This window comes from Brachyhypopomus gauderio, chromosome 21 (genome assembly GCF_052324685.1).
Source record: "Brachyhypopomus gauderio isolate BG-103 chromosome 21, BGAUD_0.2, whole genome shotgun sequence".
Lineage (NCBI taxonomy): Eukaryota > Metazoa > Chordata > Actinopteri > Gymnotiformes > Hypopomidae > Brachyhypopomus > Brachyhypopomus gauderio.
Genome location: NC_135231.1, coordinates 1,343,073 through 1,362,817, shown reverse-complemented (window position 1 = coordinate 1,362,817; position 19,745 = coordinate 1,343,073). Strand labels below are relative to the sequence as shown.

At 41.7% G+C, this 19,745-nt stretch overlaps 1 protein-coding gene across 2 annotated transcripts in view; it reads right to left on the bottom strand.

Moving 5' to 3' along the window:
* Nucleotides 1-19,745, bottom strand: part of LOC143485223 (Fc receptor-like protein 5) — an 83,988-nt gene that overhangs the window by 9,253 nt on the left and 54,990 nt on the right. For both annotated transcript variants that reach the window (XM_076984573.1, XM_076984574.1), the window contains exons 10-16: nucleotides 16,622-16,897; nucleotides 16,243-16,530; nucleotides 5,433-5,705; nucleotides 3,460-3,729; nucleotides 3,136-3,237; nucleotides 820-876; nucleotides 680-739 (exon numbers count right to left, since the gene is read on the bottom strand). In XM_076984573.1, coding sequence (XP_076840688.1) covers nucleotides 680-739; nucleotides 820-876; nucleotides 3,136-3,237; nucleotides 3,460-3,729; nucleotides 5,433-5,705; nucleotides 16,243-16,530; nucleotides 16,622-16,897 — 1,326 coding nt within the window. The remainder of the gene's footprint in view (nucleotides 1-679; nucleotides 740-819; nucleotides 877-3,135; nucleotides 3,238-3,459; nucleotides 3,730-5,432; nucleotides 5,706-16,242; nucleotides 16,531-16,621; nucleotides 16,898-19,745) is intronic.

Sequence of the window (19,745 nt, the reverse complement as noted above, 5' to 3'; positions counted from 1 at the left end):
TGTGTTGAGGGAAACATTGGCCTTAGTTGCAGGGCACAGTTTTTGACATCTATATGCATTATAGTCTATAATTTATAGACGATGCCATCATCTACTGCAGCATGAGTATAAGGTCAGAAAGTTTAGAAATAATGGATTTACGACTACCAGTAGTCAGTTTTGTTAAGATTTTATTTTAGGAAGTTAATGTTGATCCACCTTTAAGAATATAGGATAATAGAGCAGGGGTGGAAGGGTAGTGGAAACTTTGATGCTGGTATTGACCTGTGTTTCATTGGCATAACAGTGGAAGTGAACGCCATGTTTGTGAAAAATCTGACCAATGTGTAACAATGAAGAGAGGGCCAGGGACTGATCCCTGGGGCACTCCTTCAGTAACACTGTCAATGCGAGATTTATTTTTACCAAGAGCAATAAAGTGCAAGTATCTTGTTAAATACAGTGTTACATATTTTGCATGCTGTAGTGTGGATGCTGTCAAGTTTTATGAATCTAGCCCACGGTCTCTTTCTTTCAGATTACAAATGGATTGTTTTTTTTTTTCATTCAGTTCTCTACATTTAAAAGCCACATTAGCAATTAATAAAAAAAAACACAGACACCCCCTTCCCCTATTGTTGTAGAAAACTCAATGCTAGAAGTGATACTTTACTGCACTCATTCCTAACAATTGATTTACCTTCCGTGCCAGGTATAGGTTCATTTTCCATCATATATTCCTGGAAGGGTGAACTTGTTTCTGTGAGGAAATACATGTAAGTCTAAATGTAATTCTTACAAAAAGATTGCATGCAATTTTGAACAAATTAAGAAACTTACGTGTCTTAGAAGCTGTCATTGAAAAAAACAAGTCCTCTTTCACAGCTAACTTTTCCTCTAGCAGTAGAAGAAGCACATTTTAGTTATCATTATTAAAAACTACAAAATACACAACTAAAAATGTAAAAGTCTTAACAATTTGAAGGAGAATAATGTAGTAATGTCATTGTGACGGGCAGGTGTGAGCAACAAAAAGGAAGCGATCACGCCAAGTCTCAGGGAAAAAGGGTGGTTTAATATAAAGTGTGCAAACCTAAAACCCGTGCAATAGATCCAAATTAAGGATATAATGACCAGCGGTCAACTGGTACAAAGACAAGACATATATAGACAGACAAACGACCATCAGGTGGGAACGGATCACGGGCTCCGCCCACCTGAGGGGCGTACACGACGTCACAAAACAACAACAACACAGCCGCTGTGGACAGAGGCGGCCGGTAGGGGGCCGCCTCACCGTGACAGACCCCCCCACCAAGCCGCACTCCCCTCCACTGGGTGTGTGGCACACAGCGGCTGCACAACAACACGAAGGGGCAGGAAGGCAAGGACAGGCAGGGACACACCTCCTGCAGTCCACGAGCTGAAACACAAAACACATAACATTAGTCAGCTCACCTCCCTGGGCGGGACCCTGGACCGACCGGGCCGTTAACAACACAAAACCACGCCCCGGTCGGTCACAGGGCTCTCACGCCCTAACCGGCATTCAGCTGGTAAGCCCCATGGTGTGAGGACGAGGGGCTACGGCTCCTCTCTCGTCCCTCGTGTGTGTGTGGGTGTGCAGGCTACCTCTCCAAGGCGTGGCTACTTCACCTCCTGGACCTACCTCCTCCCAGAGCTGACCCCTGCTAGGGGTCACCCCAGCCTCCTGGGGAGCCAACCCCTCCCGGGGCCTTTCATCTCAAGGTGGACTCCTCCACCCAACCCAGGAGCGCCAGAGACCGAGGCCCAGAGCACCCCCGACGCGGGCTAGGGAGCAGCCCCAAGGGCCTCCTGGTCACCCCGGGCAGGAGGGAGGATCTCCATCCCCAGCAGGAGCTTTTCAGACCGGAGCCCCATGGTCCCCAAACATCCGGGGGCCCCAGCCCTCTAGGGAGGGGCTCTTCACGACCGGGCTCCGGTCACCCCACAACACAAGGGGTCTCCTGCCAGGTGGAGACCCCCACAAGGTCCAGGAACACTGCCAAGGAGAAGCACCTGCACAAAGAACACAACCTCACACACACACACACACACGCACCACACACATGTACAAACACGAAACACAAACGCGCCCTACCCTATTCAGGGCCTCCCTCGGGAGAGACGCCCTCCGTGCCACACCCCATGGCACGGGACCACAGCCGGTCCCCCCCCCAAACACACATTTAAGGGGAGGAGCATGTGTGGAATTACATTTAACAGTTGACATCACGCTAGGACAAAACACACACGCAAATACTAGACAAACAAAAAACGGTGTACAAACAGACAGACGGAACCCATCACATGCGCGCTCTGTTTACACACACACACAGTGACGCGCGCCGCTCAGAGCCGCAGTCGCTCCCCACATTAAACACACGACACACGGGGAGCGAGGCGACAGTGACGAGCGGCAACCGCGTCACACATAAAACATTCAACATAGAACAGAACGAGCACGCACACTGGTCCACACGTCCATCACCCGTACACACATACAAAACACACACGAGAGTCCACCAGGCAGACACCCTGGTGTTCGCCGTGCCACATACACACAAGCGCACGGCGAAACTCCCGCAACATACAATGGACACGAAGAGCTGTCTCAGGGCAGACTGCCCTGGTCCTCGCCGTGCTACACACACACACACACACACAAAACACAAAAGCACGGCGGAGCTCTTCAAACAAAACACCACGCAGACAAACACTTACCACGAGACATGACCACGAACGAAGGAGAAAGAAAAAGAGACTCGGCGGCTTCCGAAGGGTGGCTGGTCATTCTGTGACGGGCAGGTGTGAGCAACAAAAAGGAAGCGATCACGCCAAGTCTCAGGGAAAAAGGGTGGTTTAATATAAAGTGTGCAAACCTAAAACCCGTGCAATAGATCCAAATTAAGGATATAATGACCAGCGGTCAACTGGTACAAAGACAAGACATATATAGACAGACAAACGACCATCAGGTGGGAACGGATCACGGGCTCCGCCCACCTGAGGGGCGTACACGACGTCACAAAACAACAACAACACAGCCGCTGTGGACAGAGGCGGCCGGTAGGGGGCCGCCTCACCGTGACAGTCATTATTTTGAGATATTACATTTTTATGTTTTATGCTCACCTGGTTTGCGTGTGTATCGTAACACTATACACCCAATGAAAAGGAGAATTATAAAGCACACAACACATCCAGCAAAGGATAGCAGCACTTGTCGTTTTAGGACTGAAATTATGAGAAAGAAATATTTTTAAATGGTATAATTCATATTACATATTATTTACAGTATTGTACCTTGCATGCTTATGATATACTTTGCTCAATGATGATTTTGAAAAATGTTTTATTCTCTATTTAGGTTAGCATGTTAGTAGATGTCATTAACTTGCAAACTAAACAATATTATTAGTGTACTTTATTAGCTTAATGTATTAGTTCATGACCCACCAATATTATTAGCCTTGAAGCCATTGCTAAGAGAAGTGTATAGTGGCCGCTGTGTTCTGTTGCCTCTGCATTTGTATTCACTCTTAAATGTGTCTTCTCTGGCCTTCACACTGCACTTCTGTTCAGTGCAATTACTCTCTAATTGTTCATCCTTGTACCATGTGTAGTTCCATTCAAGTGTATCAATGATTTCACATTTCAGAGTTAGACTGTCCACAGACAAAATATCGGACCAGCTTGTCTCTGTAAATAGTGAAATTGCTGGACGGGCTAAAAGGTAAAAACATTATTAACAACAACACATTCATCTGTGAAATACAGCAAAGATACATCATACTACTTTTTACAAATTACACAACAACCACAAAAAATTATTATTGTCATGTAGGGCTACGCCCAGTGTTGGGTAAGTTACTTTAAAAATGTACTTTCCTTCCCCTCTATCCATACCTTACCATTCACACATCTGTACAGTGTTCCTCTTCAATTCACATCTGTATAGCCCTATATACTGTGGTATAGGATAATCTGTATATTATCTGTATGATTCCATCTGTATTTATCACATTTATTTATACCATAAATACCAGTGTGGCGCCTGAACACTATCAGGCCTGTGCTTGTCGAATACCAATTGGGTACCAATTGGGTAGGCTAGGTCGTGTCATAGACATCGACAAACGTTTTTCCAACACCAAACAGTCATAAATATTCATTTGATACCATCTGTCATTGTCTATAATAGTCATGCATGATTCCAACGAATACCTGTTTAGGACTTTAAACAGTTAATTTGGTTAGCCTGTAAATCAAGCTAGCATGCTAAAGGACAAACACATCCAAGTGAATGGTAGTAGCTAGCCCAGCAGGTAGCGAACTATGGAAACCACAGTGTTTGACGGTCAGCATACCTTGCTGTTAGCTCGCTTACAACCTCAATACTGGTTGCCTTCTGATCGGAAATAAACCTTCAAAGTCCGAAATTTACACAAAGGCTTGGCATAATCTCAAATAGTTGCCGATGGTAGCACATGGTTCACCTTTATTGACAACACGTAGCAAAAACAAATGCTCCTTAAATGTCCAGCGCTTCAAGGCGTCTGTCATTATTGCTGCTTGAGCTTTTTTGCTGCTCTAGCACAGAAAAGCTCCAGCACAGAAACAAGTGGGAAACAGCGATACAGGGTGCAAAGAAATAAAATATATCATTAAATATTTAGCAAAGGTTTTTTTAAATATTTTTTTTATGTAACTAAAATTGTAATTCTTAATATTTCCAGAAGTAACTGTAACTGAATTACATATTTTCTCATTGTAACTGTAACGAATTACAGTTACACTTTTTTGTAATTAAATTACATAACGTCGTTACATGTAATTCGTTACTCCCCAACACTGGCTACGCCCCCTCTCTAGCTGTCACTTTGGTTCCCTTCTCCTCGTGTCTGTGTTGCTCCCTGCTTGTCTGTTACCATGGTTTCCTTCCGTCTGCCACGCCCGTGTCGTCAGTGTCTCCACCTGTGTCTTGTTGGTTCAGTGTATTTATAGTCCCTGTGTTTCCCTAGTTGGTTGTCAGTTGTTTTGTGGATTTGTGTTCATGTGATTGCTGCCTTATTGTCGATGATCTGACCTACGCCTTCCTTTTCGACCCTGATTTTGGAATTCCCTTCATTAAATCTCGCTCTCTTCAGCATGTGTGTCTGCCTCCTGGCTGGCAGTGCAAGTTGTGTTACAATTATCTTTAAGATGAAGTGAAGACTTTAACAGAATGTGTTTCAGCATTTGACACATGAATATTGTTTCCTTACACTTTACTTAATATCTGGTAGGAGTTTGCTACTCTTATTTGTAACTTCAATTAAGGAGTCCAATTCCATGATCCGAACTTAAGATGGTCAAACTGATCAAAGTGCTTATTTTACACACATTGTGCAAACTAAATTGATTTGAAAATACAGAAAACAGTAGCTTACCTCTAATGGTTAAATTGTGACTGGCAAAATATTCTCTGCCATTCTCTCCTCTTTTTATTTTACATTTGTGTGTACCATTGTTGGAAGCTTGAGCAGAGTCAATGGTGTAGTTTGTATCACTGCTTAATGTCTTTGATTCATCTGTTTCTCTATACCACTTGTATTCCCAACCGGAAGAAGATTCCAGAATTTTACAGGTAAGGGTCACTTGTTCTTCAGTGTACATCACTTTGTGAGGAGGGTTTTGGCTCAGATGTACAGTAGGATCATTTGCTGTAAAGGAGGATGTAAAAATAAATAAATAACAATCAAAAAACCTCATCCAGTCCATGTTCAGCTGATCCAAAATGCTACATTTCTATTCATTAAAAGTACAAATTATAATAATATATAGCTTATTTAATATGTAGCTTGTGTAATAGCTATAACTTAAGCTATTTTAGGTATCAAATACATTTTCAAGAAATGGATTTGAAAAAGCAAACCAAAAAAAAAGCAAGCCAAAAAGTAGCCAATTTGCTATGAAATGAAGTTGCGATGCCAATCAAGTTATAATTTCAGAGCCACTACGAGAAATCATATTTGAAATACTAAGTGAAACTTTAAGAAATAAAATGTCACACTGCCAAAATGGGGTTTTACCCAGATTGCTAAAATGCTACATGTACACTCATTCCAAGAACATGCAGCCAAGGCAGGACAGCTGAGATACAGAGGGGACACAATATGTCAGGAAAAGAAAAACATCAGAGCTTATCTAAACTCTACAGAGATTTGAGTCACATGCCCTCAAGGCCAATCATTACATTTTTGAAGAATTTTAACTGGTCTGTCCCAAACCTGTCTTGGAGTCAGTTGGTGATTTAATTACTTTAATTATTTTAATTAGTTAATGATGACTATCATCCTTGTCTACTATGGAAGTATTCAGCATATAGCAGGGTAAGCATGTAAAACCCTCATATTGCATATTACCAAACAAATAGATGATTGACAATTTTGAAACAACTAAGCATAATCACAAACATCAACAGTAGAAGGTAATATATGGATTGAAGCTCATTGTGCAGCTCAAAATGAATGAAATGCTGATGTATACAGAAGCAAGTGGACCAGGGGTGTCAAACATACGGCCCGCGGGCCGGAACAGGCCCCCAAGGAGGTTCGATCAGGCCCGCAGGATAATTTGAAAGTGGAACAAATGCATAAAAGACATGGAATTAATATTTTTTATTCGTTGCAATTCATGGATTATCCGCTAAGGGGCGCACTCTTTCCATCAGAGTAGAAGACAAGCCGCATCACTGAGACAGACTGAATACAGCAGACGGTATCAATGCGCCATCCGCTGGTTGTTACGACGTTGTTAATACCTTGGTCTCTACCTCTCCGCTACACCCTCATTAGCCAAAATGTATGTATGAAGTTTACAGATTTACAGGACAGGCGAACACTTTCTTCATTACACATTTAAAATCACTCTCCTTAGTTTGTAAGGTGTACGCAGGGATTACATTTAGATTTTATATGCGTATGTGTAAGTGGTTTAAAAATTCCTTTCTTTAAAAATCTCATTTAATCTTAAAGTGCATTACTATATTTTTCAGTACCAATTAAAGTTTTGTGCCTTTGTACAATCAGTGGGATCAGTTGCAATGCATATTTGTGAATGATAAAAGTAAATTGCACATTTGTCTAAGCCTAAGGAAATATGAGGTGTTTCATGTAATGTTTTGTAAAAGGATAGTTCATTAAATTTCAATATTTTCCTAATGTTCTTGTGCTTCTTTACACCAAAGCAAAGGAAAGACATGATATTTTGGTTATTTATAGCAGAGTATGGTATAATTTTAATGGTCCGGCCCACTTGACATCTCCCTAGGCCGTATGTGGCCCACAATGCGAAATGAGTTTGACACCCCTGAAGTGGACCATTGTACCAGGCCTGCAGTTCCCTTGAAGAGGAAATTGTTCTTTTATTGTTCACTCTTAGTAAAATCCCCAAAATATCTGCTGCTGCACCTGTGTTAGCAGGTTGGTGTATTTCTGATTTACCATAGTTACTATGTGTGTTTATGGTCTTTGTTTTGTTTGTTTAACAACCAGGCAAGTTGAACCAGGCAATGAACTCTCCTGTGTGTCTTTCATTGTGACAACAACCAAACATTTTTCAAACCTTCCAGGACACAAGCAATATGTGTTATTATAACTGGTATTACAGGAGCACCTACAACACACCTCAGTTGTGGACTCCCTCACGAACAGCTCACAGCTCTTCGGGCAACTTACCAAACCGGAGAAGTGTGATGAAGATAACACAGAATACAGTGGGTTTCTATTACAATGCTATACAGTATTTGTAGCAAATAACCCATAATACATTTCCACACACCATTTGAAAGTAGATTTCATTATCTTCCTGATCTTTAGAGAGCTGGGACCTGGGCTACCACTGTGGAGGAAAAAATAGGTGCAGAGATGCAGTAATAGCAGGTTGCTAAAATAGTTCAAACAATCTTGTAATAATCCCTTTTTCCAAATCCATCAGAAAGTAGAGAATCCATTGCAAGAATATGTAGTCTGTTGCATGCAGGGATGCTTGTAGGTCACAAACTACATCGTCATGTTCTAGCTGACGTCTGCTGCAAGTGAGCAGAATGAGAATGCCCTTATGACAACTTTTCAGCAGAGTCTGACTGAGGACATCAGATCTGAACTTGCTTGCCACACTTGTCTCTCTTTGGAGCATATTATCTCCAAAGAGAGACAATTATATGGCCACCCATATTATATGTGCACCCAACTTGGAAAGTATTATATGGCCCTGGAAAGATGGGAAGGTTTGAAATTTCATAAGGATGAAGACTGCTGTCAACGAATAATAAGGCAAACACAGTTGGTAGGAAGACAGAAGTAGGAAAAGACTGGTACGAAAAAGGTATTTTTGTAAAGAATTGTCATCAAGATTTTTTTAATTTCTCATCCTTTGTTGAAAAATATGATCTCATATGATAGTTGCTATAAAGATTTTAAAAAGGTCTGCAAAGTGATTCCTTTAGCATTGATTCAATTAAACAAAAATGTCATTTTATATTTAGAGTTGACCACGTTAAAAGTGAATCACTAACTTTAACATCAAGTGTAATAACAAGATTAGCAATGATGGTATGAGACAAAAGACTTACTATGAATATAATAGAGATTTTTTCAAAAAACATCCTAATACAAATTCTAAAACCACAATGGCTTTTGCTTATTCCAAATTTGTCTGGGGCTCATTTACCACTCTGGGAGCTCAGCCAGAGGCTTCCTCACCTTGATGCAACACCATGGTGAGCAGCTTCTCAGCTAACTCAAGCTTTCTCTCACATTCCCAACAAACAACTATAGCCCTGCCAACCCCTACCCAATGCTGTTAATGGTTTCCCTATGGGTTTGGGGAGAATCCAGGAGAACGCAGGCCCACCAGCTTGTTCATTATTAATTTTCCTCACCATCCCACGATACTGGGTCTGTCCTGCTTAGAATGTTATGACCTGCATATCTCCTGTTTCCAAGGGGATTGTAGACAACTGTGAATCAATACCACTGTATCCAGCTGATATGTGTGACCACCTTGATGGAGAGGTGTCGAGACGTCTCAGTCTCACATATGATAAGCAAAGAGAAATAATAGTTCAAGCTGGTTTTGCTTTATTTTCACAACCCACTCTAGGTTCTAGACTCTGGTTTCCTCCTCTAGCTCATATGGAGTTTTCTTTCTTCTGTAACGTTTGGGTTGGAATGATCCTCTTTATAAGGAGCCAGATTCCCTTCTGTGTGGCCGCATCACTGTGCCAGCATCACTTTATCAGTTCAAGTTATTATCTCCTTTTATAATAGCTTGATTTATCTGTGTTGTCTTGCACATCTGCCTTCCAATGATTTGTCATCTTGTAATGTATGGATCCATTCAATGGACACGATGGCTAAAGTGTAACGCGGGAGTACAGGGAAGTACCCACCGCGTATAGTGAGTGAGAATAGGAGGACCCAAGTGCCGTCTAACACCACGCCAGCGTATGTAAAAACAAAACACAAGAAAGTAATCACGCTGAACCAAACAAACAAAACAAACGCGGAAAACTCGACGCGTGAAAAGGGAAACAATATAAACCGTGATAGCACGGTAAAAACAATGAAACAAAACGAACGCGGAAAAACTCAACGCGTGACAAAACAAAAGCTCAACCGTAAGGAGACGGGAGAAAAAATAAAACAAACGTAACTGAAATAGCGCGGATGAAAGCGACGCGAAAACGAAACTGAAAATGCCAGTGAAGGAAGCTGGCCAGCAGGCAGAAAACGCCGCAAACAAAACAAAACCCTTCACAAAAACAAAGACAAACAAATGACAGGAAGAGAAATAGGCTTGTGAAAACTTGAGGAAGGTCAGGGAGCGACGCAGGAGAGAAATCTCGAAGGAGAGCAGGAGACAAAGATAGAGAGAGAGGTGATGAGACACCTTGTAACTCGTGTGAAGAATACCACAGAGACCGAGGATACCAGCTGAAAGCGCATGGAAACCTCAACGAATAAGCAATGATCCGTTTCCCAAAGCTTCCTCAAGAAGCCTTAGAACAGCTGAAACGAATCATTGCTGATTACGTGCAGCAAGTCTAGGACTGACTCGGGTGTCCCTCCTGGTGGTAGAGGGAGTGGCAGCCGAGTCAGCCCTGACATAAATACCTCAAGCATGCACCGGAGAGGTTGTGTGGTGGTTCTCCCAGAAGAAATTTACAGAGAGAATAAAAAAAATAAAATTGTTCTTTTTTCATTATGGCATACAGTTGTTTTTATCCTCTCTCCCATGCAATTTTGAGCATCATGAACGTGAGTTTTGTGGTTTATTCAAGGTTGAATGTATGACGTTGAAACAATGTTGGCATATCAATGTTGATTCACTTTTCAAAATCCAACGTTGATTCAACCATAATGTGATGTTGATTCAACGTTGAAATGCCTGCTGGGTAGTGGTAGTCCTGTCCATGTCTTTGGTTTAACCCTATCTGGATCCGCTCCCCAGTCAGTCCTGTCCGTGTCTTCTGTTGTTCCCTGTCCTGTCTATCCCTTTGTCACGCCCCTCTTGTTATTCGTTCCCAGCCTTGTCTTGTTTGATTCCCCTGTAGTTAGTGTTTAAAAGCTCCATTTTTGCCCTGTTCCCTTGTCGGTTGTTCTTGGTGTGTTGTCCCAGTAAGTCTATGTCCCTGTGCTTCCTGTGCTCGCTGTTCAAATAGCCTTAGATGTTTTCTGTTCAGTGTATTTTGTATTTAGTTAATCATTGTTTGGCCCACAAAGCGTGTCCTATAGAACTTGTAGTTTTTATTAAAAGACTCAAAGGTCCACATCTGCATCCAGCCTCCAGTTCCCAATCGTGACACATCTGTGACAATGCAGAAGTAATAACAGGTGGCAAGGTGGCAAACAGAAAGTTGGCAAAAAAGAATGACAAAGCAAAACAGCACAGACAAATGTGATAGGCATGGTTGAAGCAGCCACTTGGATCAAACCAGTATTTGAATACATACTGTAAATGGTCAACAGTAAACTTGGGGCCAATCATCTTTAATTTATTTTTTTTGCAGTATTGACTATTTAGTAGAGAATGTACTTAAGATGAGTATCCCTTAGTTAAAGTAACTGTATTTACTCCTGTTGTTTTTGCTAACATTTCCTTAAATTAGCCACCAAAAAATTGTTGGTAGTACAGGGATGCCAACTTTTGACGTTCGCTTGGAGTGAGATTTTAACCTGGAGGAGGTGGCGAGTGTAAATTGTTGAGCGGGGGGGGACGACACACGTGAGTTGTTGAGCGGGGGGGTGGGGTGGGGTGGGTAGGGGGCGTGGCGAACGTAAAATGGACACAAATTGAGTGTTATATCGCGATCTGTCGGTCGCCGGTGGATGGCGCCAGAGCGAACTAGTAACTCATTGAATCATATATGTGGATCAGAGGTAAATAAACTGGATTTTTTTTTCGGCGTGAGATATCGGAAGTGCAGAGTTGTATAATCCAGGTTCAGAAAGTAAAAGTCCTCACCAGGATTTTGCTCAAGCTTGCTAGATTTCTAATTAGTGCAATCCAGGTAAAATTAGTGGAATCAACACAATCCAGGAAGCCTGAGCAAAATCCTGGTGAGGACTTTTACTTTCTGAACCTGGATTATACAACTCTGTGGAAGTGTGGCGTGAGAGCGTGTGAAAACGGTCAAATGCGTGTGTCTCACGCTCAGTGCGTGAGAGTTGGCAACCCTGGTAGTACATTGGATGTCATTTCATTACTTTCATTATCTTCACTAATGACACTAATGACTTGTTTTCTTCACAAAAACACATAAATAAAGTGCTGTTCGGTTCTCAAATGCTCCCTCTAGTGGACGAGGCAAGATTTCAGGTGGCAGCTCGTGCTGCTTGCCATTTAAGGATTTTAGATCATTAAAAAATATTTAGTGGAAGAAATTTTTGGATCACTTAGATCAAACAAATGCACATCACTGCTGAATTCTGAAATGGGCCTGTATCACATAATGAAGGAAAAAACAAACAAATAAAAAAAAACAATGGAATGGAACATGATAAAATGTAATATAATGTAAATGTGCCATATTTAGTCAATTGTGATTTTTTCACCACAATCTAAATTTGTCCTCCGCTTTTAACCCATCTGTGCAGTTAGAACACACACACACATACTAGTGATTACTAGGGGGCTGTGGATCACACGTGCCCAGAGCCATGGGCAGCCCTAGCCCGGTGCCCGGGGAGCAGTTGGGGTTAGGTGCCTTGCTCAAGGGCACCTCAGTCATGGCCTCAGGTCTGGGAATCGAACCCATGACCCTCCGTTCACAAGACCAGTTCCCTACCACCAGGCCATGACTGCCATGACTGATCTATTCTTAGTCACTTTTTCTATATACCTGTACTTCAAAGTACAACGAGTATTTCACTGGTTATTCTGGTAAATCTAATTCTGTGATTGGACACCTTAGAATTTGGGCTCTTTCAGCTTCTGCTTTGGGAGGTTTTTATTCAGACTTCGTTGGGGTTTTGCTGGACTTGGCAACCATGGGCTGTATACAGGTTTAGTTATTTAGTCCTTTCTGTAATTGGTTGCATGAATATACTAACATAACTAACAACTATAATGCACATATGCCTATATAAACTGGCCTCTATGGAAATTCTATATAGATTTTATATAGAAATAGTTAGGGGAGACCATGGTTGGTTGTAACAGCATCACTATTACCAATATGAGATAACCTAAGAATTATGTGATCAATTTTGTGTTATGACTTCAGTGTGAAATTAGAAGTCAATGCAGAGAACAATGCAGATTTTATTGCCAAAACACAGATTTTTGGCCAAAGTCTATATTTTTATTAGATCTAATAGTGATGAAGTTGGTTATAGTTAAATAAATTGTATTATATTTAAGAGCCCTCTCTAAGGAAAAATATGATAGTTTCAAACCACAATGCTACCGGGGTGGGGATGGTGTTACATCTTTTTTGAATGTGTTACCAACTACATACTGACAGCTAAAACATTGCGTGTATCCTTTTTCCTCCACACCTTTTCTCCGCATTCTAAGATCGTGGGTGAGAAACTGTTAGGGTGGTGCATATGCACATTTCTAAACCTGCATCAGATTGTCACGTTACAGCCCCGGACCTCTCCCCTTGAGGCATGTGTTCATGTTGTCTATGTCTGGTTATGTCCATCTATGTAGCTCCGTGGGTGTGGATGTATGTGTGTGTGTACATCAGTCTCACCTGTGGCTTGTCTCGTCATCACTCGGGGCTTATGTGGTCTGTCTGTTTAATGTGCGTTCGTGCAGTGTCTTGTGCTTGTCTTTGTCCGAGTCACACACGTGAGTGTTTATGTGTTCTATGTGTGCTATTGGCGCTATTTGTAGTCTCCAATAAAGTAACGTTGCTGTGTTTGGGCTGGACTTCGTGCCTCGTCCTTCCGCCCGCACCCAGCGTTACACAGATGAGGTGAGGCAAGGAAAAACAATAGGGTTTGTCACTAAATTATATGCTGTCTGCTATGTGACACTGAGCAGATGCTGTAAGAAATCACAAAACCTCAGAGGACAATAATCAATACAATATTAAAAGTCCCCATCACACCAAGCAAAAAGTACTGTGGCAGGAGGATGTATGAATTGTTTATTGGACTGGGGCAGCAGAGTTGTATTTTTGCGTGGCTCCACATGAGGCAGGTAGGGGTGGGTATCACTACTGATTTCCCATTTCGATTCGATTTTGATTCACAAGGTCCCAATTCAATTCGATTTTCGATTTGATTCGATCCGATTCAATATCGATTCTTGTAGGGACATTTCAGTTACAATAAAAAGTGTAGTTTGAATGTGAAATGTTGTAATGATACAAGGAACACTCAAACTTTATTAAAATGTTCTTTTTTTAAAACATTCTTTTTTTAATATCAATTAATGCACACTCTTCCACATAGCTCCTTTACCAGAAAAGGCATTGAAAGCGGTTTTAAACAGCCTTTTAAAGTGCAAATTAATTTTTTTTTTAACATGTAACAAAAACATTTATGAACATAGTTCTGAATATTGTAAACATTAAGGTCCAAAAACTAAGATTTATTCATGACTGCTTTTTGACATCTTGGAGATTGTCAAATTTTTCTGCAAGAAAAGGAGCTGATCAACATGTTGAGGAGTGAGACAGCTCCTTTGTGCAGTAACAATATTGCCAACTGTTGAGAAAACTTCACAGCTTTATACTTGACACGTCGCGACCGGCATGAGGGTCCGCGCGCCGAAAACGACCTAATCGCGGTGGCTCCGCTCGTGCGCTGTCGCTTCGCGAGTTCGTGCACCTCTCGAATCTTGTAACTTTGTCATGTTTGCAGGGTTCATATACATTTATAAGGTGGAATTAAAGCACTTTGGTTATTTTTTGGCACGGGGAGAACTTGTAGATAGTTTAATCGCCTTCTCTAGTGGAGTTTGTTTGGGTTCTGGCGTTTTTTGAATATCAGGATGGTGTCGCGTTAAATGATTTCTCAGATTTGTGGTACTCCCACAATATTTCACCTCCATGTTGCACAGTTTACACACGGCTGTGCTTTTATCCAACTCTTCCCTACCATCATGGTTTCTGAATCCAAAATGTAACCATACATCTGCACATGGACGGAGTGAGCCACTTTTTCAGCCCGGGAGTTTCATGCGCAAATCCGGCCCAAAATTATTTTTCCATCCCAATCGGCCTCCCGAATCTCCCGATTAGCCACTCCGGCTCTGCATCTGCAGGGTTGCCGACTTTTCAAGATCGCTTGGAGTGAGATTTGAACCTGGAGGGGGTGGCGGTGTAAAATGGACACAAATTAAGTATTATATCGCAATCGATTGCTCGCCAGTGGTTGGCGCCAGAGCAAACTAGTAACTCATTGAAGGCTTTTTACTCTTGCTGCAGCCATGCTTAACTGTTCACCCCAGCCAAGTGGCGGTGCTCGAGAAAAAAAGGATGATCTCGCGAGATAAAACGCGAGACGTAAAATGGTACGCATATGGGGGGAAAATTGGCTAATTCTAAAGATCGATCTCAGGTTTCATAAATCGATATCGAATCATTCAAATGAAGATTGATTTGAATCGAAAGATCGATTTTTTAAACACACCCCTAGAGGCAGGCCTACTTAAATAGGAGTCACGTTTTAGTATGTGTCAATTTTTTTTACATTTATTTATTTTTATTTTACATTTTGTTGGTATGCATAGGAAGTGTTGAAGTGCTGGAGTGTGCAGAAATATTTTGTGATGTGATCTCAGTTTTTTATTGTTACAACTTACTCAGGTAGTGGAGTAGGTTGTGTTGCAGTTTACCCATGCAGTGGAGTGGGTTGTAACAATGGATCTTGTATTTATTATCAATTTATGAATTCTGTGATATAGCTGGATTTGGAAACCGTTATTTTTAGCAAACGGAACTTTGAGTACAAATTTGGAAGCTCTACCCAAATGTTCAGAGAGTTATAGTTTCTGAAGCAAAGTGAAATGAAATGTGAAATGTGCCATATTTGTCAATTGTGAATTTACACCCCAATCGAAATTTGTCCTCCGCATTTACCCATCTGTGCAATTAGAACACACACAAACACACACTAGTGATTACTAGGGGGCTGTGGTGCACACGTGCCCAGAGCGGTGGGCAGCCCTAGCCCGGCGCCCGGGGAGCAGTTGGGGTTAGGTGCCTTGCTCAAGGGCACCTCAGTCATGGCCTCAGGTCTGGAAATCGAACCTACGACCCTCCGGTCACAGGACCAGTTCCCTAACCACCAGGCCATGACTGCCCAAAGTGTTACAACAATCCCTAGTTTCCCCTGCATATATAGATTTTTAAGCTGTTAGCATTATATGAGGTAGACAGACACAATAATACTACTTTTGACTTCAGTGCTTAAGATGCAGACTATTATTTGTGCTCCTCAACAACACCTAATAGTTTATTAGTTAACTTTTAGATACTTCTAAAAGAATAGCTTCAGAAAAACAGCCATCACACAAGTGTGATATAAGACATTGGTCAAGATTGATGTTTAAACACTAAAATATCACAAGGGAACATCAGATTTACACAAAATAAATTTATGGGTCAACTAAAGATGTAAAATGATCCTTTATGAAAATGTAGGACTGTTTTTAAGATCACAGTTATTTGATGCTCAATAGATCATGCTCATTTTTGACAATTTTGAGTTGATAAAGATTTTGCTGATAAGGACTTACCATAAGCAGTCAACAGAAATGCAGTGCTTACTGCTCTTGTCTTTGGTCTTCCTTTAGTTTCCGTTTGACAGGAATAATTTCCACCATGACTTGCTTTTATAGAGGAAATCGAGAGAAGGTTACCCTTAGCTGTGACCCCATCTTCACTTGAAATCTTCATTGAGTTTCTGAACCACACATAGATCCAATCCAAGGACGTGTTTGGAACTTCACACTGCAAAGTCACTTTTTCACCAGGGAAAACCTTTTCCCATCCAGAATCTAGAATTGCTTTTGGCTGAGGGGGTTCTAAGAAAGAAAGATAATTTCGTTACAGTGCAGAACTCTCAATAGCCAAATTATATATGTAAAAACAAACAACAAAACAGATTTATCTTACCTTCAATGACTAACTTGTGATTTTGAGACTTAAAGCTGACACCCTCTCTTTTCACGTGACATGAGTATGCACCATTGTGTGACAGTTCAGCAGAGTTGATGATGTAGCTGGAATTGCTGGTGTCACTGTTTAAGACTTTTGATTCATCTGGGATTTTATACCAGTGGTATTGCCAACCAGATGAATCCTCCTCAACGTTACAGGTAAGAGTGACTTGTTCACCAGTGTACATCACTGGGAAATTAGGGAGTTGGCTTAGAGATAGAGTAGCTTTGTCTGTGGTAAGGGAGTGTGGATAAACAAAACCAATATATTAAAAGGTTAAATATTAAAATTTTTGAATTTCTTCACAATTGTAGACATGCGTTTCTTATACACACTACCATCATTCTAATCCAGGCCTCCTTAATCTGACATAATGCAAGGACTGTTTACACTTTTCATTAACTAAGCTTATACGTTTGTTTTGTACATAGGTAGAAGTGGGAGGGATGTTTTTCCCCCTATTGTTAGTAAGTCTACAGTACATAAACACAGTTGGGCTGATCTCATTTCATTGTAATTTACTGTAGAAGACATATGAACACTAATATGTTACTGGCCTTTATGGAAGAGGTGCCACTACAAAGACAAGTCAGTTAAATGAAAAGATGGAAAGGAAATCAGGCAATGTTCACAGAGAAACAAATAAGCTAAAAAAAAAGTTAAAATACTTCTTGTTTCAGGAAATGTTATAGATTATTTGAGGCTAAATATATTAGTAACATCATTACTAAGTCTACAGTTCATAAACTTTTAGACTGCTCATCATTGTATTTAACCCTTCGGTTTTGTTGACCTCACGTTTTTTACTTTAGTGTTCCCGGTCTTCAGAGACCGGTCTGTTTTAACACACAAAAAAAATTTTCACCACCTTGCAAACATAGGCATAACGTGTGTGTGTCTGTAGGTGTGTGTGTAGGTGTGTCTGTGTGTGTGTGTCTGTGTGTGTAGGTGTGTGTGTCTGAGTGAGTGTGCGTGTGTGCGTGTCTGTGTGTGTTTAGGTGTGTGTGTGTCTGTGTGTGTGTTTAGGTGTGTGTGTAGGTGTGTGAGTGAGTGAGAGTGTGTGTGTGTGTCTGTGTGTGTGTGTGTGTGTGTGTGTGTGCACGCGCGCATGTGAATTCATGCACATGAGTGGCATGTCACACTCAGATCAGAGTGTGCCTTGCAAACATAGGCATAACATGTGTGTGTGTCTGTGTCTGTAGGTGTGTGTGTAGGTGTGTCTGTGTGTGTAGGTGTGTGTGTGTGAGTGAGTGAGTGTGTGTGTGTCTGTGTGTGTTTAGGTGTGTGTGTGTCTGTGTGTGTTTAGGTGTGTGTGTAGGTGTGTGAGTGAGTGAGTGAGTGAGTGAGTGTGTGTGTGTGCGAATTCATCACACTCAGATCAGAGTGTGCCTTGCAAACATAGGCATAACATGTGTGTGTGTCTGTGTCTGTAGGTGTGTGTGTATGTGTGTCTGTGTGTGTGTCTGTGTGTGTAGGTGTGTGTGTGTGTGTGTGTGTGTGTGTGAATTCATCACACTCAGATCAGAGTGTGCCTTGCAAACATAGGCATAACATGTGTGTGTGTCTGTGTCTGTAGGTGTGTGTGTATGTGTGTCTGTGTGTGTGTCTGTGTGTGTAGGTGTGTGTGTGTGTGTGTGTGTGAATTCATGCACATGAGTGGCATGTCACACTCAGATCAGAGGGGCCTTGCAAACCTAGGCATAACATGTGTGTGTGTCTGTGTGTGTGTATATGTGTGTGTCTGTGTGTGTGTCTGTGTGTGTGTAGGTGTGTGTGTGTGAGCGAGTGAGTGAGTGAGCGAGTGAGTGAGCGAGTGAGTGAGCGAGTGAGTGTCTGTGTGTATAGGTGTGTGTGTGTGTGTGTGTCTGTGTGTGTTTAGGTGTGTGTGTGTAAGTGTGTGTGTGTGTGTTTAGGTGTCTGTATAGGTGTGCGTGTGTGTGTGTGAGAGAGTGAGTGTGTGTGTGTGTGTGTGTGTGTGTAGGTGTGTGTCTGTGGGTGTGTGTGTGTGTGTGTGTAGGTGTGTGTCTGTGTGTGTAGGTGTGTGTGTGAGTGTGTGTGTGTGTGTGTCTGTGTGTGTAGGTGTGTGTAGGTGTGTGTGTGTGAGTGTGTATGGGGATGTTTTCTGTCTCATAGATGAATATATTCTGAATACCCATTCACTTCCTGTGATGGTCACGCTTGACCGGCAACAACACAGATGTAAAACATTGGTTTAAAACACTCAAAATTCAATGAAAAAGATGATCATCACTTTTATATGTTCCAGTGCATAGTGTGGAGGATGGCATAAGGCCTTGCAGCAATCAGATGTAAAACACAATATTTATGAGTGGTTTAAGTTGTAAATCGGTCAGATTTGACCCGAACACGACAGGAGGGTTAACTATATAAAACATGGCCCCTAAAATGTAATTTGCCTATGTCGTGCAGCTCTGTCCTCCTGTTCCTAGTGACTGTAAATCCTTTCTACAACTCCCAGAATTAAGTACATGGCCTGCTCACATGCTCTTCATTACCAGACCAATGAGTTCACCTGTTTTGTACTTCTCCTACCTATTTAACTCTGCCAGTTTTTAATAATTATTTGCAAATTGCCACTAGAGTGCCACTTCTCTCTAATGCATGATCTTCTTCTTCTTTCGGCAATTCCCGTTTAGGGGTTGCCACAACGGATCAAACTCCTCCATCTGGCCCTGTCCTGAGTGTCCTCCACTGACACACCAGCCACTCTCATATCCTCCACCACTGCATCCATAAACCCCTCTTAGGTTTACCTCTCCTCCTCTTGCCTGGAAGTTCCATCCTCAAGACCCTCCTACCAATATACCTCTCCTCCCTCCTCTGTACATGTCCAAACCATCTCAATCTCGCCTCTCTAACTTTATCTCCAAAACATGCTACATGTGCTGATCCTCTAATAAACTCATTTCTGATCTTATCCTTCCTCGTCACTCCAAATGAGAATCTCAACATCTTCATCTCAGACACCTCCATCTCCCTCACCTGTCTCTTTGTCAGTGCCACTGTCTCCAGTCCATACAACATAGAAGGTCTCACTACTGTCCTATAGATCTTTCCA